Source organism: Pocillopora verrucosa, chromosome 10 (genome assembly GCF_036669915.1).
Source record: "Pocillopora verrucosa isolate sample1 chromosome 10, ASM3666991v2, whole genome shotgun sequence".
NCBI classification, from domain to species: domain Eukaryota; kingdom Metazoa; phylum Cnidaria; class Anthozoa; order Scleractinia; family Pocilloporidae; genus Pocillopora; species Pocillopora verrucosa.
The window spans coordinates 16,258,703-16,284,448 of record NC_089321.1 but is presented as its reverse complement, the minus strand read 5'-3'; the positions used below and the strand labels follow the sequence as shown (position 1 = coordinate 16,284,448).

The following is a 25,746-nucleotide window of genomic DNA, read 5'->3' as shown; positions in this document are numbered from 1 at the left end:
TTGCATGTGTCCCATAACAACGAAGTTGTCATAACATGCTTCCCCTATCAGATTTCACATTATAGAATTAAAAGTCAACCCAGCTTAAATGAAAATATCAAATATATTTAATTATTTGTTCGTTTTTCTAATTGTGACCGTTTACATCATTCGACTCGACTAAGGTTTCCAACGAAGCCCTATACTCAGGTTTTACAAACCTGAGTCAGGTCCACGTGGTCAAATAGACTCTTCAGAACTCATATTAGCTGCATTCAAATTTGGGAAACTAGCTCCATTGTTTGCCTAGTCGTTAATACAATATTATTCCCAACATGGGGGAAAATCATTGCCACTAATCGAATTCCAAAGCCGCCAACAACAACTAAAAAGATATTCTTGGCAGTCTGGCGAGGTCGTAGGTATGTCTCGTCTAAGCCACCAAGTACATGCTACTATCTCTAGAACACGCCATAATTGTTGATTATTGGATACTCTTTCGGCAAACATGTGTGGGCACCGGGCCGAATGACATAGGATGATTTTAAAAACTTCGTTAACAAACGCTAATCTCAAAGCTTTTACGAGACTCTCGAAACTGAACAACAAGGTAATAAATATTCTTTGAATTAAACAATTAACATTCGATTGCCAAAGCTGAAAAAAGAGCATAACAGCAAGGTCGGCGAAGAATGAAAACGTGAACACTCACATGGGAGTTATTTTACAAGAATTTAGCCCTGAAAAAAAGCCAAGGGCTACCCACTAGTGAGAAAAAATGACTGCATGTGTGGTCTTGTAGGCCTTGGAATCTTCAAGAATACAAAACAATCAAGTAGACTTGAACAACTCAAAATCTCTGACTAAGTATTCAAACACCACTACTTCGAGAAACGATATGAAAGCTTCCGTAATCCGACACAAAAACAGAACATTCAAAATTTTGGACTTAAGTCTTATAAGAACTTGACTTCATGCAAACTTAGACTTAAGCTTACTTCCCACCTTCGCGGAGGTCCTTCGGGAAAACATTCCTAAGCGCGCCAGTTCCACTAAAATCCTTGCAAACTGTACATCAGACGAAAGCTTACTTACTGCAGATTACCATAAAAATATACTTTAAGCGACTTTTCTTTTATGGAAGTGTCAGGAGCCGGTAAGGCGTGAAACGACCGAAAGTTCTGCTATTGAATTTATTGGGTATCGAACGCCGTAGCACGAGCAAAATGGCTTCACTGTCTTCCTCACAAGACATCAAGGCGTATTGCGTAAATGGACACCACGGGACAAATATTTCAAATATCAAAATTTCCCGACATGTGTTTGTTTGTCATTATTCCTTGAATGTTTTGGCGAAATCTGACGAAAATCGGTGAAATCTATATACCCTATAAATCCGTTCAAAGTGGTTGTATTCCTCCCAAAATCAAATGAGAGATTTTAGCTTATAAACGGTTCGCAAACAACTCGCGCCACGCCAGGAGATTAACCGCAAACCAATGGGACAGGGGGAACTCCTGGCGTAAATGACGATGGATTAAGATTTCCCGGGAAAAGTGACCCATTGCAGACATGTTTTTTTGAATCTCGATCGCTTAGTAAGGCGTTGAGAAGGACGACTTGAATCGACAACCAGCTCTCATAATTACGATTCGAGGTGATTTTTAATGTTTTTGTATCAAGGCTGGTACTTGCATAAAGAAAAGGAAACCTCGTTTTTAACATTATGTATGGCAAATTTTGGTTTGACGGCGACCTTTATGTTCGAAATCTGGACGCCAGCGTGTAGCTCCGCCAATACTAGTCGCTTTCACATTTTCCATTTTCTTGATAGAATGGTACTTTTTCTTTCATCTTTGGGCCTTTTTTTCCCTTTTTTTACCAAGGAATTTCTTCCGTCTCTGGTTTTTCCATAAACAAAGGTCTTTCCAGAAGCAAAGAGCTTCCACGTGTGAATTAAGTAAAGTGCGCGGTGTAAACAAAATATGGAAATAACATGAAAAAACGAGTCCCAGCATGAGCGGCTGCCGCGGAAATTCCCTTAGGGATTTCGCGCAGGTCCGAGATTATGACACCTTACTGATTTGTTAACTTTCACTTGAAAATATGTTTTTCTAAATATCTTGAGTGTTTTTAAAGATTTCAAATTTTTTTTTAATAGAAACGTTAGGTTGAATGTTTGAATTCAGGTTAGCTAAGTAAAAGAAAAATCGATTTCCGGCCTCTGAAGGTGGGAAGTAACCTAAATCAAGAGGGAAACCTTGGAACCCTAACTATATGGAAAGAATAGCCCGCACAATCAGGTAGTGTTAAGCCTTAATCAGCCGTACTCCTTATTGACTAAAACGAAAAAGTACACAAAGAGACAATCGGACGAAAGAGTTCACTTATGGTCAAAGCATATTTCCCGAAATTTAGTGTAAATCTGCAGAACATATCCACGAAATTATATGGAAAAAAAATTAAAAATAAATATGAAATAGTTTTTTTCGAGCCGAGTCACGGTTAAACTTTTAGGCTTTTCGCTATGGATTCTAACTTGGCCAAGCAAAGGAAGATTTACTTGAGGAGACTGGAAAGGAATTGTGCTCAAACAGAGACAGAGGCCTCAGCCTATTGGAAATAAACGATCTGTCTCCATCCCAGTAAATTAGAACTGAATTTGTTTCTGTAGTTAAGAGTTTAATATAGTATTGTCAGCTAAGTTGATAACGCAAATTGGCTACTGTAAAGGGTTTTAAGGCTGACGTTTCGGACGTTAGCCCCTCTTCTTTCGCTCTGACGAAGGGCTAACGCTCGAAACTTCAGCTTCGAAACTCTTTTTTGGTGGCCAATTGACGTTATTAACTCAGTTGATAATACTAAATTACCCTGTTATACTCTCCAGCACCACAGTTTCTTTGGAAACTTAATCCCTTTATTCATCTGTAGTTAAGACATAACCTTCTAAAAAAGTCATGCAAAGCATGTAGCAGGCGGATTACAAAGTTTAGGTTCTCCTTATATTTAAACTCTAAATATTGCCTTCCAGACTCTCTCATCCAGCTTCTTCTTCAAGCATCCTGAAAAATGTTAAGCAAAAACCTTTATTAAACCGCATTGTAATATGAAGATCATTATGATTTCTAAAAAAAGAACCAAGAAACAGCTGGTAAAAGACTATGTGCGCATTGTCGAAATGCTCTCAAACTTAATGATGTCTGAGGAAATGTCTGGAACCTCAGGAAATTGATTATAAGGATTCTTTGCTGAAAGCCTCTCCGCCCCGACAAGATCTAATTCGTGAACTTGAGGCAATTAATACTTGTTTATTATTTGTTCTGAAAACCTCATCTTTGTTGTTAAGATTCATTTAATGTTTTCAGACACAAGACGGGCTCTAAGCGGTTGTGAATGCAGAAAAGTTAATGACGGTAACAGCAGGTAACATTATGGCACGTTAACGACGCAGTTATATTACTATGTTGCTGGCTGGCTTGAGAAGGAAGTTTGGATCTTTACCAGCTGAGTTACTTACTTGTTTTAGACTTCGCAAGCTTTTGATACGAGCTCCATTTGAAGTCTATCAATGTCGTTTATCTCTTGATCCAAAAGAATACGGTCTTTGCTTCCAGTGATTTCTTTTAAATTCTCAACGTCGACACTGTCTCCAAAACCAACACCTACGATTCTCACCCGTTGAGCCTGCAGAGGTTTTACAGCGGTAGCTAACGGATAATATCCGGGATCTTCAGACTGACGTCCATCCGAGACCAAAATTAAGACCTAGGCGATATAATGATAGCATTGGCCTAAGCATGAATACCATCATACCATTTGCAACTACCGTACAAAACCGAATCAATGGTATAAGAATTATTAAAGATGGGTGGAAACATTAATTAAGACACGTTCTAACAAAAAAGACCTGAAACAATTATCCAAGTCACAACTGATGTGTCAAAAAAGTTATTTTAAAGACTTTCTTTACTTTTCTTACTTACCCTTGGAACTCCACTCCGTCTATTGGTAAAGAAATCTTGCGATGCTGCCCTTAAAGCCAGGTCTATTCTTGATCTTCCATCTTGGAATGTTGCTTGAGCCACATTTGCTTGAAATTGTTCGATCGTTTTACTTTCGTAGTCAGCAAAGTCGACGAATAGCTTTGGCGTATCACTGAACACCAGGAGACCAAGTCTCGTGTTAGGAGATGTGGCTGCAAAACGTCTGGAAACCAGCTTTACGAAATTCTTCTCTCTCGAAAACGGGTCCATCCCCACACTGCCAGATGCATCGATTACAAATCCCACATCAAGGGTCTCGTGACATGGATCTGTTATTGTCGTTTCTTTGAAGAAATTAAAAAAAAAAACGTGAACTCAGTTTCCAAAGTGATTCATGTAAAGGTAAACGTATTTAAAATTTCTATTAAAAGGCCCCTTGTTACTTCCTTTCTCGTATTCTTTTATAAAGAGGGTACGTTGAGTCAAGTAGATCGGGCTCGTGGCAGGAAGCAGGTCGGGGGGTGGCAGACTAATGCCTTAAGCGCTGTTTACACATGCTATAAAGGATAGGCCTGCAATCAGGAAGGAATTTTAAGTAGCGTCTTTGTATTAGCAGCTGAGTCGTTAGCCGTCAGAGTCCACGGGTCAATTGCAAGGAAGATCCCTTATCTTTCCCTGAGACGCAAAAAAAATGGTCAAAACCAGACAAGTCCTTTTTAAGATTTACAATGCTTTTATATATTCCTAACCGTAAGACAGAATCCCTGCGTAATATGGGCAAAAATTCTCAGCTGAATTAACGTCATTTTCAGTTAATTTTTTTCTAAAGTGCGTTGACAGGCAAATCTTTCAGGTTTTCCATAAGACTCAGTCACTCCAGTCACTCGAATTAAGCATGAGGTCCAGTGGTCGGTAGATTTACCAGTAAAGGGGATAAGTTGCTAAAGAAACTGAAGGGGGGGGGGGGGGGTGGGGTGTTATAAGATAATCGGTTTTACCAACTGAGTTGATAATGTAAATTGAAATTTTCTAAAGCTGACGTTTCGAATGTTAGCCCATGGCTTTGTCAGAGCGAAGGGCTTACGCTCGAAACAGCAGCTTAGGAAATTTTAAGGTGCCAATTTATATTATTGATTCAGTTGATAAGTAGAGAATAATACATGAGCGTATGTCGATATGCAATTTCTCTCCGAGTTGAACGCGAGAAGAGAAATTTCATGTATACAAGCAACCATGAATTATTTTGTTTATCAAATAAACACAATAGCCCTTTACTGACAAGAAAAGTCGACTTTATCAGCGAATAAAGGCCCGAGAAGAAAAATGCGTTGAGTCAAAAAAAAACCATGGGCGTAATTTTCCACATACAGAATTCTCAGTTATTGGTTTGGTCCTCACTGACAGAAGAAATCTTTCAGGTACACTGCCAAAATCGGCGTGTGGCAAATTCTCAGCCGCGAGAAATGCCATCAACAAAGCCACTCAATACGTAACGTTCGGTTTTTCTTTTCCTATTTCGGTTTTCTTCTCGTTCTAGGAAATTTTAAACGTCACAGTGTGTAAGCGGAACGGATTTTCGATATTTTAGGAGCCATTATCCGAGAAAATTTCGACAAACAACCATGGATTTAGAACAGTGAGGGTTTTGCCGTTCATTCATCAACCTGATTGATTGGCGCGAAAGGCAAGTGACGTGTCAGCAGCTGATTGGCGATATCAAACACACGTGATAAAATATCGTATTTTTTTACTTGTGTTATTACGGCTTTTCTCTAGGCTGGAAATCCTTGAACAACACCGTAGTTTATAGATTAAAACCAAGTTTCTCGATATACAATTTAATGGGCATAGCTTTTGTCTTACCTATGCGATATGCAATGAACTCCATCTGGCGTAACAGTTCGGTAAAACGCGGCACCTGTATAATGTATCGGGAGGTCTGTACCATGGTGTAGAGTTCTTGCCTGTTCAGCTTTTCTCCAATTCCAACAACATAGATAGTGACCCCAAGGGCTTGAAGAGGCTTGACTGCATCACGTAATAATAATGAGCCTGAAGAGTACTGTTGACCCTCTAGAATGACGACAACGAACTTAGGTATTTCCTGAGGCGATTTCTGAAGAGTTTCCCCGGCTAATGTTAGCGCCTTTTAAGAAAGAAAAATGTGAAAGTTGTGTTATTTTCAGCACGGATTGCACACTAGAATAGTCACAGGTTTCCTTGACCTAAGCGTCATTTTAAATGACGGGTAGCAGACTGCAAATTTAAGGCTTTGTCTGAGGTTCATTTACACGCTCTCGGGTTGCCAAGGAAACCACTTCCACCCGAGTTGCCCTGTCGAGCTTATTCATTTTTTTTTGGTTTAAATTGGAGCTACAAACTTGTTGAGTGATACATCCCTCCACGGCAGGTAGGGTAGCCCTGTCAGGTGGAATAACTTTCCCTAGATGAATTTTGGTTCGAACACTGGAGACGCGATTTTAATCCCTGCCAGGCCATGGGTCCGCCATTTTGTCTGTTAAATAACCTGGAGTAAATAGCTTTCCCATTAAGTTTCCCATTATTTTTCCAAAACCTCCCACGATTCCGAGTATTTCATTTCTACTTCAATTCACTTTCTCAATTATACAATATAATTCCTACTGGTACTTAGTTATTTACCTTATGGAGTTGACGGCCTCCACTTTCATGAGCGAGATTATCCAATAAATTGTACAATTCCGGAAGGGTACTGTAATCATTTAGGCCTATACTCAGCTTGGGTTCATCACCATATAGAATGACACCAGCACGTGTTCCGGTTGGGGACACCTGAAGACGTTTAGCTATTGACTTGACGAAATTGATCTGGCTTTCAAACTCGCCTTTAGTGCGAAAGAGTGATGACTCGAGAAGGAAAACGCCATGTTGAAGTTGGTGATGCGATAGCACAACTGTCAAAACATGGCAATATAAAAGGATAAAGAAAACCATACCCTTGGCGATCAAGAAATAAACTTTTCCCTTTATATACAGATAAAATAAAGAAGAAACTTCTAAACCTTTTGCTAGGGGTCGTACTCCGGCCGTACTTCGGCGAAAGCAATCCGTCCCAAACAGAGCAAGATTATCATAAATAGAACATTTTTTTCCTCCTTTATTGAGGCGTGTTGACGTAAGATTCATCTTGCCGTAGTTTTCACGGCCACATGACCATCGAAATGAAATCTCGATAATGAATGCAAGCCGTGACAACAGTTACTATACCTCGGCTACATTTTTCTAGTTCTTTTATAAGGAGTAATAAAATAGAGCCTTCATAAACATTTTGAAACCACAATAGCCCAAAAGTCTCAATGGTAAACCTACCGTTCATTGTGCGTTTGAAAACAATAGGAGCTTGAAGAATCAAAGCATCGAACGTCCTCGAGTAAAACAAATCATCAGGACTTAACGTCAATTTTCTTAGTTCTTGCATTGAGACATTTCCTCCAGCTCCGATGACATTGATGTGCACCCCTAGTTGACGCAGCGCTTCAACGGACCCCTCTTTTGGGTCGTAACCAAGAGGCTGCTGGCCATCTGTTAGTAATACCAGGATTTTATCAGCTTTTGGTCGCGTCTTAGATAGATCTAGAACTCTTGCTGCAAATACCAACGCGTTGTTCAGACTTTTCTGTCCTCCCTGATAAGGAACACGGTTAACTCCTTCTGAAAACGATAATATGTTGCCATAATCTTCAAATCGAATGCTGAGAATCGGAGTGTTACCGAAAGTTATAACGCCAACGCGTGACTTCTCAGGAGAGACATCAAACTTGCGAGCGAATGCCTTGACAAATTCAAGTTCTTGTAGGAACTTTCTCTTGCTTATGGTCTGGGAGGAGTCTACCAGGAACAGAATATCAGCTTTAAAGTCTCTCGGAACTGTTGCACCTGTAAATAGAAGCAAGTACATCTTTGATTTCTGGATGAACTGTAAATGTTCCCTGACACTCAAGTGAGTGCGTCAACCTCATAGTACTTCATATATATTTAGTAGATACTAAAACAGTTGATAGCCTTGAAGGCACACTTTAACTGGCTGCTCAAACCACGAATCTCTTTTGCTATTCACCTCCGAGAAACTCACGTGGGATTTGCACCCGTAAATATTGCAATCGTTTCAGAAATAGATTAATTAAAAATTTTCTATGAGCTATATTATCTCACCGTTTTAGTATATACTAAAACAAATATTGACCTTAGCGTCGGTGGCTAACGGTGAATATTTACCTCTGGCCATTTCCACTTCGGTAAATAGTTGTGAAATATCTAATGAAGGCTAGGTTCAAAAACTTTTAAAAGGTAAAAGTGCAGTTGAAAAATGAGGTAGCATTCTTAACCAATTTTCTGTCGTGAAACTACGATGAGGCAAAAGACTTAGAAGCAACGTGACTGCTTTCAGGATACAATAAGGGCGGCGAAACTCTTACTTGCAGATCGTACTGATACTTCCGTGTTATCCACGAAACCCTGAAGCGGTGAGCAGGAGTACTGTTAAAATGGCTCCGACTTACGTTCAGATTTTCGGGGTTTTATCAGTTGTTAGTTGTTCAATTATTTGCGCAATCCTGCGCTAAGAGCACCTAAAATCATCACAATAGTATATAGATTATGCCTACATGTTTTAGTCCATGTATACCTGTTTGGGAAGCCATGTTAATCACAAACAAGGGAACTTCTTCTTTCATTTTCTCTGAGGGAAACCTAAAGACATCTCTACTGCGTTCCACCATGGAAAATAATTCCATCTCCTCGGGACGAGAGCCAATGCCCACAACAAACATACGTGCGGTGGAGTCAAGTATTGGTTGTGCCGCCCTGTCGAGTGGAGTAGTAACTGCTGTCGATGCTTGACGCCCAGCCGTCAGAAATATAACATAGATCGGGACGTCTGATCGAGCTGTTTCTCGAAGTTTGTTGGCTTCTTTAAGGGCTGCATCCATTCGCCTGATACCACCAATGTACCGAATGCTATCAATGTCTCTAACCAGATCGAGAAGGTTATCAAAGGTGCTGAAAGTAATAACAGATGAAGCTCTAGAGCTGTACCTAACCACCGCCACCCTGGTTTTGTTCGATGCGATAAGGAATTTTCCAACGATTGACTTGATGAAGTCTTTCTGTTCTTTGAAAACTTTAGTGCTGACATCGTTGGACGAGTCCAAAAGAAATATGAGATCTGCCTTGTATATGAGTGGTGATTCTTTTTCTACGAGGAAGGAAATAAGCATTTTATTATATGAAAACTAAGTATTAAAAATTCGGAAACTTTTGTTTTAGCCTGAAAAGAAGTATAACTGCATACATTAGAAGGGCGCGCACTGGAAAAGTACCAACAAGGTTCTACAAAAAAAGGAAAACTCTCTTTTTTCCGAGTCAAAAACTCATATTTCATCCAGAACCCTGATTGATTTTCACATCTTTTCTATTTCAAGGTGAAATCCACAACTTCAATCAACATTTCGGAAAATGCAAAAGAGCCTTGTGAGTGCAGGGGCGGAAGGCTCACGGCTCACATAAAAAAATCCAGCCCTATACACGTCAGCTGTCACCAGGGCATTCAGTGGGATTGCGTGCGCGGGGCCGTACGAACATTAATACATATATGTACATAGAAACAGAAACCGAATAAATTTCCCACCAATTCGAGATCAGTGGACGAAGAACCAATCTATGGAGCTACTCGACCTCATAAAATAATTCGATATTCGATAAAGTTCATTTAAACTGTCCTCATACCGTTGTTGACCTGCTGTCTCAGTTGCCTTAACCACAAATGTAGGTTAACGATGACCCTGTCTGGGGTTGGAATGATCTTGACAGGATTGTTCGTGACGGGGACAAGCTCTCGGAGGTCGGGCTGTTTACCGATGCCAATCACAAATATGTTAGCGTTAGCTTCGCGTAATGGTTTGGATGCCTCATCTAAAGGTGTCATGCCAACCACTTGAGCCTGTAGTCCGGTAGTGATCAGAATGACAATCTTCGCGGCGTTTGGTCTCGATTGCGACAGCTGTAGGGCAGCGGCTGCAAGAGCAAAGTCCATTCGCCTTGTGCCTAAAAAAATTAGGAATAAACAAACAAAGACAACAATCAGGTAAAAGAAGTTCCAATTTAAACAGAATTGTGATAACGTGAGTTTAAATTTTTGCAAAAAGGTGAAAGAACGCGATACAAAATGTAGACTTAAAGAATGTATTGGACGGTATTCGGCTTAGCAATTTGTGAGTTAGTTAGTAAATCGGGTAGTCAGTCGGTCAGTCAACCAGAAATTCAATCCTAACCAGTAACTAGGTTTCATAGTTAGTGAATCAGTCAGTTATTGAACAGGTTATTCAGTCAGTCAGTCAGTCAGCCAGTCAGTAAGTCAGTCAGTTAGTCAGTTAGTCAGTTAGTCAGTTAGTCAATGAGTCAATCAGTCAGTTCGGTCGTCAATCAGTCCGTCATTTAATCTATCAGTCAGTGAATAAATCAGCCAGTCAAATGGTCCATATGGATAAAGAGAGAAAGTTTCTAAAGAAACTGTGGTGCGGCGTCGGTTGGGGTTTAACAGGAAATTTGGTTGATTACCTGAGTTGTTATGTAAATTGGTCATCGTAGAGAACTTTTGAAGCTGACGTTTCGAGCGTTAGCCCTTCGTTGGAGCAAATAGATGAAGGGCTTAGCAAGTATTAACGGTGGCCAATTTACAATATCAACTCAGTCCATAAAACTAAATTAAACAGCCAGTCAGTCATTCCGTCAGTGGATGTGCAAGTCAGTCCGTATGTCAGGCAGCTCATGAGTCAGTTCATCAGACTTTCATTCACGCGTCCTATCATTTAAGATGCTTATTACCACCCATTGTTATTTCGTTTATAAATTTCATGCACATGGCAATACATACCTCTGAGATATGGCGCCCTGTCAACGTCTACTTCAAATCTCTGCAAGTTAGTATAAGAATTCAGACCTGCTAACACAGTTGCAGAAGAACTGTATATGACCAAGCTTGCACGCAGTTTAGCAGGTGAACTTCCAATACTCCTTGCTATTGATTTGATGAGGTCCTTCTGACTTTGAAAATATCTTGTGTTCTCCGCCGTGGAGGCGTCCATCAGAAATACAACGTCAGCATTCAAATGCATTCGGCTACTGGCACCTTCAAGAAGAAAAAGCCTTGTTTTTAGCATGACGGTGTGTTATGGGATCGCTTAAAACCTCTTTAGCAATTAAGGCTTCAACACTTCTAAAAACTCTGAGCGCGGTATACTGTCAAAAGTATTCATAGCAAAGACGCATTAAATGATGAAGTTACCAACTTTATGTAGTACCTTCTTCCCAAAAATAAGCAGTAACGTACACGAATGTCAATCGAAATATCACTTTGTGCTAAACTAAACACATCCTCTTCAAACTTTAAGAAAATTATAACTCACCCTGTTCCACCCCTTGTGTCACTTTTGGCAAAACATAGTTCAGTGATCCAAAAGAGGACGCCTGGGACACTTGTGATGGGTGATCCACAAGCGCTTCATAATACTTCTTGTCGAGATCATTGGCAATGGAAACAACATAAAACATGGCGCCTATTGAGTGCAGGGGTATTGCAGCCTCAGAGAAAGATAGAGCATTCGCGGGTTGTGGACCACTTGTCAAAAGAACAACCAATTTGGGGACGGAGGGAGGTGAGTTTTCAACAACCTCTGCTGCAGCTTCGAGGGCCTTATCTATCCTACGGTCTCCGCCTATGGATGATATGCGGTCTACTAACGATTCAAATGCTTGTGTACTTTCATAACTGTTAAAATCAATTTCACGAGAAGTAATGGTACCAAATGTGATCACAGAAGCTCGCGATTTCCCTGGTGAGACATTAAGGCACTTAGCCAGTAACTTGACAAATGCCTTTTCCTTGTCTAAGCTCAGATCGTCGACTTCAGTTGATGTGTCCATGAGGAAAACGACGTCTAAGATGTAATCTGGTCTCAAGCAAACTGAAACGAAATGGAGAAGAAGGAGACATAACGAATTTGAATTGTCACTATTTGAAATATGAGACCTACCAATAGTTTGGCGCTATACCTCAGCGTTGTGATACCATGCTCATAAATACTAATTCAACTTCCCTTTTTTAATTGTCCTGAGAAGGAAGGGAGTGTTCACCATATTTTATGGCAGACGGTAAAAGATTTGGGATGGCGTATCCATATTAAAAAAGAATAATGAGATTGATAGAAGAAATTGATTGCTACGCTTTCCAACAAGTGTAATAACTCATAATAACACGTAATAACACGAATTTATCCCAATTGCAATGGAACAGAAGGAAAATACACTCGAATAGGAGCTCTATGAAACTGAAAGATTTAAATGAATTTCTATCGAACAATGACAAGGTTTTATTTAGATTACACCGTAGAAAATGGCATATATTTACGTTTTTAAATTATCTTTTGGATAGTTGATTTTGTCTCAGTACCACTTATGATGGTGGAAAAAGTGTATCGAAACGTATACAGAAACTACCACTTGCGTTTTATCATTAATGTTTTGCCTCTTATTTACCTGCTTTCTCACTTATGTGTCTTGCAATCTTTGATATCTGAGAATTTAACTCCTTAAATGAAAGTAATGAAACCAAATCTTCTGGAGAGGCGACAAGTGGTCTCAATTCCTGCGCATCTGATTTCTTTCCAATAGTAATTACATACGTTTTGACACCGTTTTCGCGAAGCGGTCCTACCACTTCGTCAAGAGGCTTTCCGCTACTTGCTTGTCTTCCACCAGTGAGGAATATCACAAACTTGGACGATCCGGCTCTTGCTTCGTTCAGAATTTGTGTCGATTTTTCCAGGGCTCTGTCAATCCTTCTTTCTCCGCCAACGTACGTAGCATTGTCAACCAACTTGTCAAAGTCAGAAAGGCTTTTAAGGCCAATGAAACGGGAGTTTAGTGACCCCAAATCACCGTAGGAAATCAAGGCCGCACGAGATGTATCCAACGACACGTTCAGGCTTCGAATAAGAGACTTGATGAAGTCTTTCTCAGATTTGTACTCCTCTTGATTGACTTCGTAAGAAGAATCCATGATGAATAGGATATCGGCATCCATTTTTGGTGTCTTGGGCTCTGAAACAGTTTTCCATTAAAAGGGAGAGTACATGAACATCGGTTATAAACAACAAAGAAAATAATTCATGATTATAAGTATCGCTAATTTTCGAAGAAGAATGAGATTTTTAAACAGAGGAAGACAAATCACGCGTGGAAAAATGATTGAACAGTTGCTCATATTTGTCAAGTTTTCCGCAAAAGCAATTTGCCATACGAAGTTAAAATTTATTCTTCATCTTCGATTGGAGCGGTTTTGGCGCAACTCTCAAAGGTTTGTTCTATTTGATTGATTGGCAATGCTGGAACATATAGCCTGTTATTATTATATTTTTTTACATGAAAATAATTATTTCAGTTAATTAAATGAAGGAAGAAAGGTCGCTATCTTCGAAAGCTACGTGTGGATCTCCGAAGATGGGTAATAAAAAAGTAAACCTGCAAAAAATAAATACACCGGTTTGACATCGCTACACGGTTGACTTGTAAGCCATTATCTGTAATGATAGCAAATGGTGCATAAAAAGTAAGACAATCTACACTATACGTACCATCGGGACCGTTAATGATGCGCTTTGAAATTTCGCTGACGTATCGGACAAGATCATAAGCTTGCGGCACTGGGCGAACATCTTTCGGGTGTTTCACAGTTGGAAGAAGTTCTTGAACATCGTATCTGTTGCCGAATGCCAAGACTATAACAGTTGCTTCCATTTTGAACAAAGGTTGAACTGAACGTGCAAGAGAGTTGGGGTCAGCCTCCCTAGAGTTGCTACCGCCGGTCAGAAGAACTACTGTTTTCTTTGATGCTGGGTTTCTTGATGACAAAATCATCGACGCCGCCTCAAATGCTCTATCCATTCTTCTCGCTCCAGCTTGATAGACACTGGCGTCGATGGCAGTGTAGAAATCCCTAAGAGAGTCATAACTGTCAAAACGCACTACTTGCGAATATTTGTTTCCGTAGCTGACAACAGCCTTTTGAAATTCAGATGCAGTTACACTCAGTTCCCTGGCTAAAGATTTCACAAAGAGGATCTCTTGGTAGAAATCGGATCTGCTAACATCAGATGTGTCCATTAGAAACACAACGTCGTGTGTAGGCCCAGGGTACGGATTTTCTGAAACATGCACGTAAATTAAAAGACATCAATCTGTGCATTAAATTTCAATAACTTAGTGCTTATGATTATATCAAAATGGAGCAGAGAATTGTTAAGCCGAATTTTCTAGCGATCTAGAGTTGTTTTCCCTTGATAGGACACGACTGACAAAAATGATTTACGTAAACAGAGTAACAAAGACAAAAAAAAAATTCATTTAAAGGATGCTGACAGCTGCTGAAAAATTACAAGCCAACAGAAGTTTTCACTCTGCAAATGAATCATTAACTTACGTAACCAAACAACCGAATACACAACTTCATGATATGAACAAGAATCACCAACCAAAATTGAGAAAAGTTACTCTCCTCAATCGTAACATTCGGCCAGCAAACCGGCAGCTCTTCACTTGACGCTGATTATGTCCAGCGTTATGGTGGTCAATACGTTTGTCACTTGCACTTCATCGAGGCCAAAACCAAAACAAACACCGTTAAATGATATAAAATACTAAAGAGAGGTCGCTTGCAGAAGTGCAGCCGTCGTGTACTTTTCAGATATTTTTGTTTCTTTATGTTAAGTAGTGAAGAAACTCAGCAATCAAATACCTTTACGTATGTGATCAACGATACTTGGCACTATACGTTCCATGAAATTAAATGGCACACGAAACATATCCTCCAGTTTTGTCACTAACGGACGAAGCTCTGGCGTGCTGGGGTCATTTCCAAGTGCGACCACGTACATGTGGGATTTCATGTCTCGTATTGGTCGGATAGCCACATCGAGAGGGGTAACATCAGATTCTTTAGCCTGTTGCCCAGCCGTTAGAAGTACAAGAATTTTCTTGGACGATTGATCAATTCCTCTCAGGATGACAGCAGCCTCGCCGAGGGCTTGGTCGATTCGTCTGCTTCCTCGAACAGGAATAATCCCATCAATACCACTTTTAAAGCCTCGAATATTCGTGTAATCATCAAACGTAATTATTCCTGAAGGGACACTTCCGTAGTTGATGACGGCAGCCTTGGTTTTATCAGAGCTTCCAACTTGCAAATATTCTGCCAAAGACTTAATGAAGTTCTTTTGTCTTTGGAACTGTTCTCGCTGCACGGTAGATGAAGAGTCCATGAGGAAGATAATGTATTCGTCTTGTATTATGGGAGGCGCTAATAATGATACAAATGAAAGATCTGTGTCAAAACTGTATTAAATAAACCTAATGTCTAAAATACACCGTGTGCGAATTAGAAGTAAGTAACATCTCTGTATTCTGTGAAATCCCAAAATTCCCAATCGAAAATTGCATACAATTTAATAAGTTACGATGTTTAAGCTCGTTAATAGGACAAGCGACTATACATAGTTGTTTCATCCTTTGATAAGCGTTTGTTTTTCTTGGTGATTTTAGGTCATAATTATGGTCTGACACCCTTATGACCCCCTATTGGATTGAGAAAAATTACGATTTAAAAAAAAAAATCCCGCTCAGACAGTACTGTCGATCATTTCTACGCAGTCGTTTGCAGGTCACTCGGTAGGTTCTCGAGCAGAAAAAAAAAGGAAATGTATGCTTTGAATGGCAAAAACGGAAGTGACTGACCTTTCCTGTTAGCTACCCTGGCAGCAGTGGAAGATACAGAAGATGACAATTCAATGAACGTTGGAACCCTGAAAATATCGCCGGGATCCTCAACAACTGCTCTCAGTGTTTGATTGTCATGGTCTTTCCCTATGGCAACGATGAATGGGAGCGCTCCAACATCAAGGAGCAACTTCTTAAATTTTTCCAATGGCTCTTCATCTTCGTTTGATGTCTGTCTCCCACCAGTTATCAGAATGACCTTTCTTTCAGCGTCAGATTCTGTTGCATTTTGAAATAAGTAAGCCGCCTCTTCCAATGCTCGATACATTTTCCTAGAGTTTCCAAGGAAACGTGTCCTATCCACGTTTCGTTCAAATTCTTGGACAGTGTTGTAACTACCCAAAGGTATGTTAATTGTTGCAATTGTGGAGTATGCTATCAAGGCTGCGGTGGATTTTCCGGGAGACACATTAAGAGATCGAGCCAGTAGTTTGATAAACGTTTTTTGTTTTTCAAAGTTTTCTCGCCCAGTCTGGTCTGAGGCGTCTAATAGAAAGAGGACTTCTGCCTTTATATCAAAGATTGGCAATTCTGATGAAGTAAAAAGAGAGGCAAAAGAAATAAACAATTAAACAAGTAAGCACCTAGAATTTTGTAAACTTAGTCAATGAGAGTTTTATCTCTTTTGTGTTTTTTTTCATTTCTGAGTCAAGAGATACCGGTGACCCGTAATCTAAATTAGATCTTTGATCAATTGGTAAAGAAAATTGTTCTCAGGCAGCCGCTATGTTTTAACACAGTCTAACATTACTAGAACAATGTTCATACACCGATTCGGATGAAAAGAGTTCAGAAGATGGCACCAAAGTGATAAAGACTTTTAAGAGTTCCGACCTGAAGTCCCTTTTAGTAAGGTTTTTTAGCACATGCAGGTGTAGCATGAAATTTTCATCAAACCACTCGGTAAAATCTAGTAGTAGTAGAATCTTACAAAATAAATTAGTTCTGAGTTATGTAAAGTGTACAGGAAGGAAGCTTCAATTTTGAGACATTGTTCAAGCTAAGCAAAAAATAAAAAAGATAATTTGGTTTTTTCGACTGAGCTACCTATTGTGTAAATTGGCCACGGTAAAGAGTCTGAGTTTTCGGGCGCTAGCCTTTCGTCATTCGTTCTGACGACGTTCTGATGTTCGAAACGTCAGCTCTAGAAGCTCTTTACGGTGGCCAACTTACATTTTCAACTAAGTTATCAAAATCAAGTCATCACCTACTCAGCACCACAGTTTCTTAAGAACCTTAACCCTTAATCAAAACAAATTTTGAGTGGATTCATATTAAACTATACAGATACAATTGTTGACGCAGGAGGTTTTAGTTCAACTATTAATGGTAAATATATTTAATTTTGTTGAGCCGAACGAATGTCATCTTCAGGCTGCTGCTTATGTTTTTCAAACTACTCACCGAAAAAATTAACAGCGTATTTCACAACTGGCTGCACCTCATAGCGAAGGTCATCAAACAGCGCCACGCTGAATATGTCATCTGAACTTTGAACCATACCAAGCAGATCTTTGCGATCTATTTCGCTTCCAACCGAGACAACAATGTTCTTGATTCCCATATTTCTCAATGGCTGGGCAGCTATTCCAATTGGCGTAACATCAGGACTTCTGGGCTGCCTGCCTGCTGTGAGTAGGATAAGGATTTTTGGAACTTCTGAACGTGCTTGGCGCATTAAGGATTCCGCTGTCCTTAGAGCGCGGTCGATACGTCGGTCACCCCCTATCCACGGCTGTCTATCAAGCATGTCGTTGAAGTTTGTTTCCGACTGATAATCACTGAATTTGACAACGGTGCGAGTGGTGTTACCATAGGCGACAACAGTCGCTCTGGAATTTGTTGGTGAGACATTGAAGTACTTTGCTAAGGATTTCACAAAGTTCTTTTGTTTATCAAACCCTCCTCGGTCAACAGAAGTTGAAGAGTCCATAAGGAAAATGATATCTGCGGAGATATTTGCTGGTTTTGGCTCTAAAATGGGGAAAAAAATCGCAATCAGTCATCAATAATATATGTATTGACAAAGTCATTATAATAATGTTTTACGCTTCATACAGTATTAACTTACATGAATAAAAGCTATCAAGCTATCATGGGGTTGGTATACCAAAATATGTGACATAATGTCACCCTAAATACCCTCTCAACAATTTTTGATAACTTCTTTGCTGGCAAATCTAAACTTATGGCGCAAGAAGATCAGTAAGTATTCCTAACCCTCCGCGCTTGACGTTCCAGAATTTTAAAATACTTTGTACCTGCGATATCCCAAAGGGGTACCTGAACTCTCCAAACTACAAAAGTCGAGTTTTGGGGTATGAGATTTTGAGATAATGATTGATACTGGCTTCACTAATAAACAAAAGTAATCCGTCTTTAAATTTTACAAATGTAGTATTGGGTGATCTGAACTTTGAAAGTTATTTTGCAGGAGCTTTGCAAGGGAAACCTCCCACATAATGAAAGTACTTACCACTAGTGGTCTTGATCTGTCTTGTCATTTTGTAAACACGAGACTGAAGGTCGTTAAAGGAGGGTACCGGTAAAACATTTTTTAATGTATCTGGATCATGCCCAATCGCAACGACAAACGTGTGAGCACCAATTTTATCTAATGGCTTAACGGCGTTTTCAAAGGGAATGTTATTTCCACTTTGTGATTGCTTTCCACCGGTCACGAGTACAACAACGTGAGGTACACCTCTCCTTCTGTCCACCAGCACTTTTGATGCCTCCTCTAGAGCGCGATCGATTCGTCTCGAACCACCAAAGGACTGTGCCTTATCTACAAGCTCATTGAAGTCTCTCAAAGTGCGGTACTCATTGAACGTTACTTTCGTATCGGGAAAAGTGCCAATTAGTATTACAGCGGCTCTGGAAGACTCAGGAGCAACATTTAACACTTTTGCCACGGATTTGACAAAGTCTTTCTCTTTTACGAAGTTTTCTCGAGACACAAAACTGGAGGCGTCCAACAGGAAAACGATGTCAGCATCGACGTCTAGCGTGCGATTTTCTGAATGAAAAAAAAAAAAACGTTCATCTGTGGTAATGTTGCTTAGAAAGAAAAACGTTGAATCTGTGGCAATGTTGCCTAGAAAGAAGTGATAACTGAGTACATAGTGTGTCACTAGGGAGACGTTGGAAGAATATCTAAAATTTTGCGAGGACCTAGTAAGATTTTTCAACATGTCAAAAAATTGTTACATTTTACACGTGAAAGTTATCGTTTTGACTCAAAAAAATTTTACTTTCCTAAGCTCGCTCATCATTCGTATGCACTACTCCACCAAATTTTTTTTCAATTCAATTCAATTCAATTGAGTGTTCACATCCTGTGAGAGATTATCAGTTATTCAATTTCAGCACTTTTATGATTCGCTTTTCGTACGTTTTCCTCACCGTTCAACTAGCGAACATCACAGAAAACTCCGATTGATATTGCAAAAAAAGGGCATGAAAGATTATGCTTCATTTAAGCTAGACGTAAGCCTAAGAAAACGTTCAAAGAACTTAGCGCGGACCAACATTTATCATTCTATCGTTGTTCACAATTTTCAAAGTTATTCAATCAACAAGATCATCAATGATTAACTGAATTTTGATAGGCTGACGTGTGATTAGAAATTCGTCAATAAACAAGTGGCCCAGTATCCAATAAACACGTGTGGTTTTCATCTCTTTGTTATGCTGGGAATTATTATTTAGTTCAGATAAGCAAAACATTGTTTTCACCTGTTCTGCTCACTATGTGCCTCGCGATTTGTCTCGTCCTCGATGGAGAAAAGTCATTAAATTGCGATACCCTCAGCACGTCTCCAGGCTCCTCAACAATAGCGCGTAACTCTTGACTATCTGGCCGTGAGCCTATTCCAACAACAAAGACACTTGTACCATGGTCCTTAAGCGGCTTAACGGATTGAGGCAATGTATTTCTTGGAGAGCTCTGACGTCCTGCTGTCAAAAGAACGACGATTTTAGGGACGTAGGAACGGGCAACTTTTACCATATCCACACTTTTTTGCAAAGCCTTGTCCATTCTACGTTCGTGCCCAATTGGGTAGAGTCCTTGTAAAGCTTGCTCAAACATTGCTGGGTTTGGATGATCGTTGAATTCGATTCCAACCAATGCATATCTTCCATAGGTTATCGCAGATCCTCGGGTTTTTGCAGGACGGAGGTTAAGGGTTTTAGCCAACGACGCAACGAAATGTTTCTCTTTCTTGAATTGCTCTTCACTTACTTCGGAGGAAGAGTCCACAAGAAAGATAACATCGCCCGTAAAATCCATTGGTACCACTGGTTTAGGTAATTCTATATTTCATGATGCGAGAAAAAAAGTGTTTATTACCTCCAGTTACTCTAGTAACTAACTGGTGAATTCCTGTGTTAGAGATACTGCACACTAACGAGACACTTTTCATACATAATACCCAGTGCAGGTAAGGATTTTACGAGTAGCACTTTCACTGTTATAATTACAAAAAAAAATTCAATGTAAATCATTTGAAATGCTTAAAAGAGAGAGACTATCAATCTTAAAAACCTAAAAGAGAACTAGATTTAACACGACAAAATGATAAAAAAATAGAGAGAGAAAATGAGCGATTTTTCGGTTTCTCTCTATCGCATTGGATATTGCAGCAGCGGCTTACAGAAAAGATGAAAAGAGCAACACTATTTAGTTTAATATATGGTAAAAGCGACGTTCTCTTATCTCTGTTTAATTTTCGAAAAAAAAGATCTTAACTTCTAACACAGGAAAAGCCGTTTGCAACGCCTTGATGCAATATAATTATGTTTGAAAAGTAAAAGAAGAGGTTACGTTTATCCTGCATCGGTGTTCAACTGATGTAATATATAAATTAACAAACATGACTGTATGAAAATGGAATGAGATGAATGCGAAAAAATAGTATGAAAATTATTTGATTTGTTCTATTACAATATGCGCCGAAAATAAAAAACTTACCAACTCTTCGGAAAATCTCCACAGCCATTGAATCATTTAGATCTTTGATCGTCGGTACTTTGAAAATATCTTCTTGAGAATCAGCCAGCTTTTTTAAACTCAAATCATCAACGTCCTTTCCGAAAGCAATAACGTAGACTCTGGCTCCCGTATCGTGAATCACCTCCGCGGCTTTGTCAACAGCTTTCTTGTGTCTATCAGTGAGGTCGCGAACAGTTGTAAACATAATGACAATTCTCGGGATTGATTGAATGGCATCTCTTAAGACATCAGCGGCATCAACCAGCACTTCGTCGATTCGGGGCGAGCCTCCAATACTCGTTGCTGTGTCTACGACACTCTCGATGTCATTTAGAGACAAATAGCTGTTGAATCGTAAAAGCTTTTCCGAATACCGACCATAAGTGATAACAGCGGCTCGAGATTGTCCGCGTCTGACGTGAAAGGATTTCATAATCGACTTAACAACGTCTTTTTGTGTTTGGAAGTCGTCCCGGCTGACAGGGGATGACGAATCCATTATGAAAAGGATGTCAGATTTAAATTCAGGTGGAATTGGTCTTGAGCCTAAGTGAAGAAGCGGATGATATGATATTACTTCAATATGTAAACGCTACACCTAAACGAGTGTCATATTTATCAGGAGCCTGCTATCTTAAGGCTGTTGCTAATGGCAGAATGTGGTTACGGTGTCTCACCTTATCAGATCTTGATTTCTAAACATGATTTTGTATGTCAAAAGAAATTTACAGTTTTAACTGAAGAGGTAACAATTTGCCACACTCATTGCTGCAGTTACCTCTTAAAATTGTTAATCTTTAAAGGAAATGAAGACACTTTCTCAGCAACACTTTTAGCAATCAGAAATTCAACGTGTGGCTAACTAAAGTTAAACAAACTGGCCTTCATTTCTAAGTAAATCAAGCTCTAACATTGATTTCAAACGTAAACATTCTATGCTCTCATGAAATGTTCTCTAGAATACGAAGCTCTGCTTCTTCCAAGGTTCGAGTGCACGGGCCGAGTATAAAATAAATTCAATCAGAACGTACCATTTATAATTTGATCAGCAACAGGCTTTACTTTGGAGGCGAGTATGTCAAAGGATGGCACTCGAATGATGTCATTCCTCCTAGAAACAACTGGTTGTAACTCGGATTCACTGACTTGAGAACCGATGGCTACAACGTATGTTTCTGCGTTGATTTCTTGTAATCTTTTCACGGCCTCGTTTAAGGGTTTACCTCCTCCAGCTTGTTTACCAGAGGCAAAAAGGACTACAATTTTCCTCACCGCTTGAGGACGGTTGTTGTCAAACTTTAAAGAGGCAAACTCCAAGGCGCGGTCCATTCTACGCGTTCCTGTTAGAGGTGCGAGTCTGTCAAGACCACGGCTCAAGGACTCAGGTGTTTCCAGTGTTCCAAGCGCCATCTTTAGGCTGGGAGAGGAGGCGTAAAGAATTATTGCCACGCGAGAGCCACGTGACGAGAGATTGAGAAAAGCTGAGAGATCCTTAATAAACTCTTTCTGTTTGTTGAAGTTGTTGGTAGTGACTTCAAACGCAGAGTCGATCAGGAAAATAATGTCAGCCTTGAAGCCGGGTGGTATCTTTTCTTCTGCATAGCAAGCAAAGACAGGATTGTGTCTCGGATATGGATGATGATCTGGCTAAAGTACTATTTCCTAGGCAACATGATTTCTTTCTTTTAATTTAGAGCAACCAAATACTTTAATCACTATTGAGGTATGAGTTTTTTTAAAATCCATATATATATCATTCAATAAATTTAATAATCCAAAAACAAGAAGAATTTACGAACTTGTGCTAGGCACGACATATTAGCAACGTGCAGCCCTTGGCTTGTGGACACCTTCAGAGAACATATACAGACGTGGCTTGTATTATCGCTCATTTTATTCATATTTGGATAATCCAAGCTTCATATTTCATGAGTGATATAACCAACCTTTTATGTGCCTTGCAATCGGTATGACCTGCGGCTGCAAGCTGTCGAAGGAAAATACTGAGATAACGTCTTCTCTTCTTTCCACAACTGCAGTCAGCTCTGGATCTGGATTTGGTCCAATAGCAACAACGAATCTGTCGACACCTTTCGTCTTCAGCCGTTGCACGGCATCCCGGAAAGGATTTTCCACGTTAGATGTATGTCTTCCACTTGTTAGTAGCACTAGTACCTGACGAACGTTAGGCCTACTCTCCCCGAATAGCTGAGCTGCCCTTATTAGCCCCCTATCAATTCTTCTACCCCTTTGAAGCCGTCTAATTCCATCGAGTAACCTTTGAAGGTTTTCTTCGTTCTTAACGACATCGAAGCGTGCTGCCAGTGTGGCGTAATCACTGTAAGAGATTATTCCCACGCGCGTCTTGTCTGACCCAAAATTGAGCTGTTTCGCCAAGGAAGTAACAAAAGCCTTTTCCTTCGTGAAATCGTCCTCGGTGACGCCACTAGAGGAGTCTACCAGAAAAACTATATCCGCGCCTGGACTTTTTGGTACGTCTGTTTGATCTGTCGAGGAATGTTCAAAGAAAGAAAGTCGGTGGAACAGTACGAGACCGTTTAGTTATTTACCGTGACATTACACGAACAATCAAAGCATAGTGTGGATCTTTCGTATAGTGTAACCATGCTGATTTGACGAATGAAATGTTCTCATCTGGGACAAGTCTAGAATGGAAATCGGAATCCTCGCTTTGCTTAGGGAAATTTTCGCATAGACAAAATACTGGATTAGTTATATGAAACAACTCAAAATAATTATTTATCCAAATTTTATTTATCCAATGCATTCATGACAATGCTTTATTTTACCTGCGTATGTATGTGGTAGGTAATAGTTTTCTTCAGATAAAAACGTTACCTTTCTGGTTCGACTTATCTTTCTAATTTGTATGACCAACTAGTTACTACCCCTTAGCAAAAAGCATTTTAATGTCGGGAATAAATTAGCTTGGAGAACTAACCGAACTTCAGCTAACTAATTGATACGCTCCAGACAAAGCTGGATAAGCTATGGTGAATCGCAAAGTATAGTTTTGACTTAAAAGGTCAAATAGGGGCAAAAAAGCTATCCATGAAAATTAGGGTGTGTGAGATCTAACAATTTAACAATGGGTGAAAAAGCCATTATACCTGTAATATTCTTTATATCCTTGGCAATTCTGATTGAATTCCTTATCAAAACGTTGAATCCAGATACAACGATAGGCTCTCTTGTCAATGGTCTCAGTTCCGTCTCATCCACTCGCTGACCAATGGCAACCACGAACAATTTTGCATTATGTGATCGTATCGATTCCACGGCCTGATTCAAAGGTGGAGCTCCTACTTCTTGAGTATGCCGACCCGCAGTTAGAAGTATGGCGACTTTATCAGCCGACGGTCTAGCTGTGTCCAAGACAGATCCTCCCTCGATTAGTGCACTGTCCAGACGCCTTCTACCTCGAAGGAAAGGCAGTGTATCAATCCTCCTAAAGAAAGATGACAGGGAGGCGTAGTCTGTGAATCTGATCACAGTCCTTGCAAAGTTGCCATATATTACAACTGCAGCACGTGTTTTTCCAGGTTTAAGGTTAAGAATAAAGGCCAATGATTTAACAAAGTTCTTCTCTCTGTTGTAATTTTCTTGGCTCACGTCGGAAGATGAATCAACCAGAAACAAAACGTCAGCGTCAAAGTCAAGAGGTAAAACGGATGTTCTGGTAACTGAAGAAAAAAAAAAAAAAAAAAAAAAAAAACACCAAATCTTCATATTGAAATGAAAAAATGACGCTTTGAATTGAGTAATTTTATACGAAGAAACTGGCTGTGTATGCTTGAGTATGAATCCGGAGTAGGTTTTAAGTTGTCAGGTTTATTCTTTTTGTTACCAATACGATATGGTTTCATAAAAATGTGAAACCCAGAAGACTTTGGGCTCTGTTACATGCCACGATTAAGAGTGTGCAAATTGATATTTGTATTTTTCTCCTTGGTGTGCTACATTTGGGTTGTGCTTCCCTTTGTGAAGAAAGTTTTCTTATAGCAAATGTTTTCCAAAAAGGTTTCTTCATAATTTCACCGAGATCATTTACAATTTGTACAAAATGAAAAAAAAATGTTTAATCTTACATCAATCATGACATTCGTGTGCTGGGGATAAATGGAGCCTGAAGAGGAGATTTTTGGGGCAACAAGAATTGGAAAAGCATCTCATCCAAGAGGAATTGCAGTACTTTAGTCGATTCATGCCATGGGAACGGAAATCAACTGCTTACTGGCAAACAAAAAAGCTTACCTGTTCTTTTGATAATTTCATCAATGATATATTCAGTCTTCCATGTGAGTTCCGGAGGAGTTCTTATGGTAAACATGTCACGTGGTTCGTCTATGATGGGAGTTAACTCTTCTTCATCTAAATCTGATCCAATAGCGATCACATATCTATCAGCACCATGGTCCCTGAGTACCTGGGATGGAGACGTGAGGTAGAGCTCACTCCCAGACGTAAGGAAGATGATCACCTTAGAGACATCTGGTCTGGATTTTTCTAGGAGAGAGGCGGAAAACTGCAAAGCCTTGGCAATATCCCTCTTTCTTCCTACCCTTCGTGCATTGTCTACTCTATTTTCGATAGCAGCTACATCTTGCGGTGACGAGAATCGAACAACTTCTACTGAATCACCTCCGTAATTGACAACAGCAACTCGCGATTTATCAGTGGACAAGTTGAGGGAGCGCACCATGGATTTGATGAAGTTTTTCTGCCTGTCATAAACTTTTTGTTCAACAGTCAAGGAGGAGTCCATTAAGAAGACGATGTCTGCGACGAAGTTATTGTAAATTGTAGGTTCTGAAAAGAAATGTGGATGAACGTAATAAAGAAACTTCTCGTGGGATTTTTCGAGATCATGTTTAGAGAAGAAAAGGAAGATTTTTTGACAGA

At 39.8% G+C, this 25,746-nt stretch overlaps 1 protein-coding gene across 1 annotated transcript in view; it reads right to left on the bottom strand.

The window, feature by feature from the left end:
- Window positions 1-2,874: 2,874 nt before the first annotated feature.
- LOC131785958 (uncharacterized) overlaps window positions 2,875-25,746 on the bottom strand; it is a 90,133-nt gene continuing 67,261 nt past the window's right edge. Inside the window, exons 68-89 of the mRNA XM_066172896.1 lie at window positions 25,099-25,653; window positions 23,955-24,527; window positions 22,770-23,330; window positions 21,855-22,418; window positions 20,803-21,369; window positions 19,566-20,144; window positions 18,304-18,846; window positions 17,232-17,801; window positions 15,786-16,358; window positions 14,791-15,351; window positions 13,631-14,200; window positions 12,534-13,097; window positions 11,405-11,962; window positions 10,873-11,127; window positions 9,726-10,043; window positions 8,626-9,195; window positions 7,311-7,877; window positions 6,624-6,895; window positions 5,826-6,108; window positions 3,963-4,306; window positions 3,497-3,744; window positions 2,875-3,041 (exon numbers count right to left, since the gene is read on the bottom strand). Coding sequence (XP_066028993.1) covers window positions 3,502-3,744; window positions 3,963-4,306; window positions 5,826-6,108; window positions 6,624-6,895; window positions 7,311-7,877; window positions 8,626-9,195; window positions 9,726-10,043; window positions 10,873-11,127; window positions 11,405-11,962; window positions 12,534-13,097; window positions 13,631-14,200; window positions 14,791-15,351; window positions 15,786-16,358; window positions 17,232-17,801; window positions 18,304-18,846; window positions 19,566-20,144; window positions 20,803-21,369; window positions 21,855-22,418; window positions 22,770-23,330; window positions 23,955-24,527; window positions 25,099-25,653 — 10,190 coding nt within the window. The 3' untranslated portion in view covers window positions 2,875-3,041; window positions 3,497-3,501. The remainder of the gene's footprint in view (window positions 3,042-3,496; window positions 3,745-3,962; window positions 4,307-5,825; window positions 6,109-6,623; window positions 6,896-7,310; window positions 7,878-8,625; window positions 9,196-9,725; window positions 10,044-10,872; window positions 11,128-11,404; window positions 11,963-12,533; window positions 13,098-13,630; window positions 14,201-14,790; window positions 15,352-15,785; window positions 16,359-17,231; window positions 17,802-18,303; window positions 18,847-19,565; window positions 20,145-20,802; window positions 21,370-21,854; window positions 22,419-22,769; window positions 23,331-23,954; window positions 24,528-25,098; window positions 25,654-25,746) is intronic.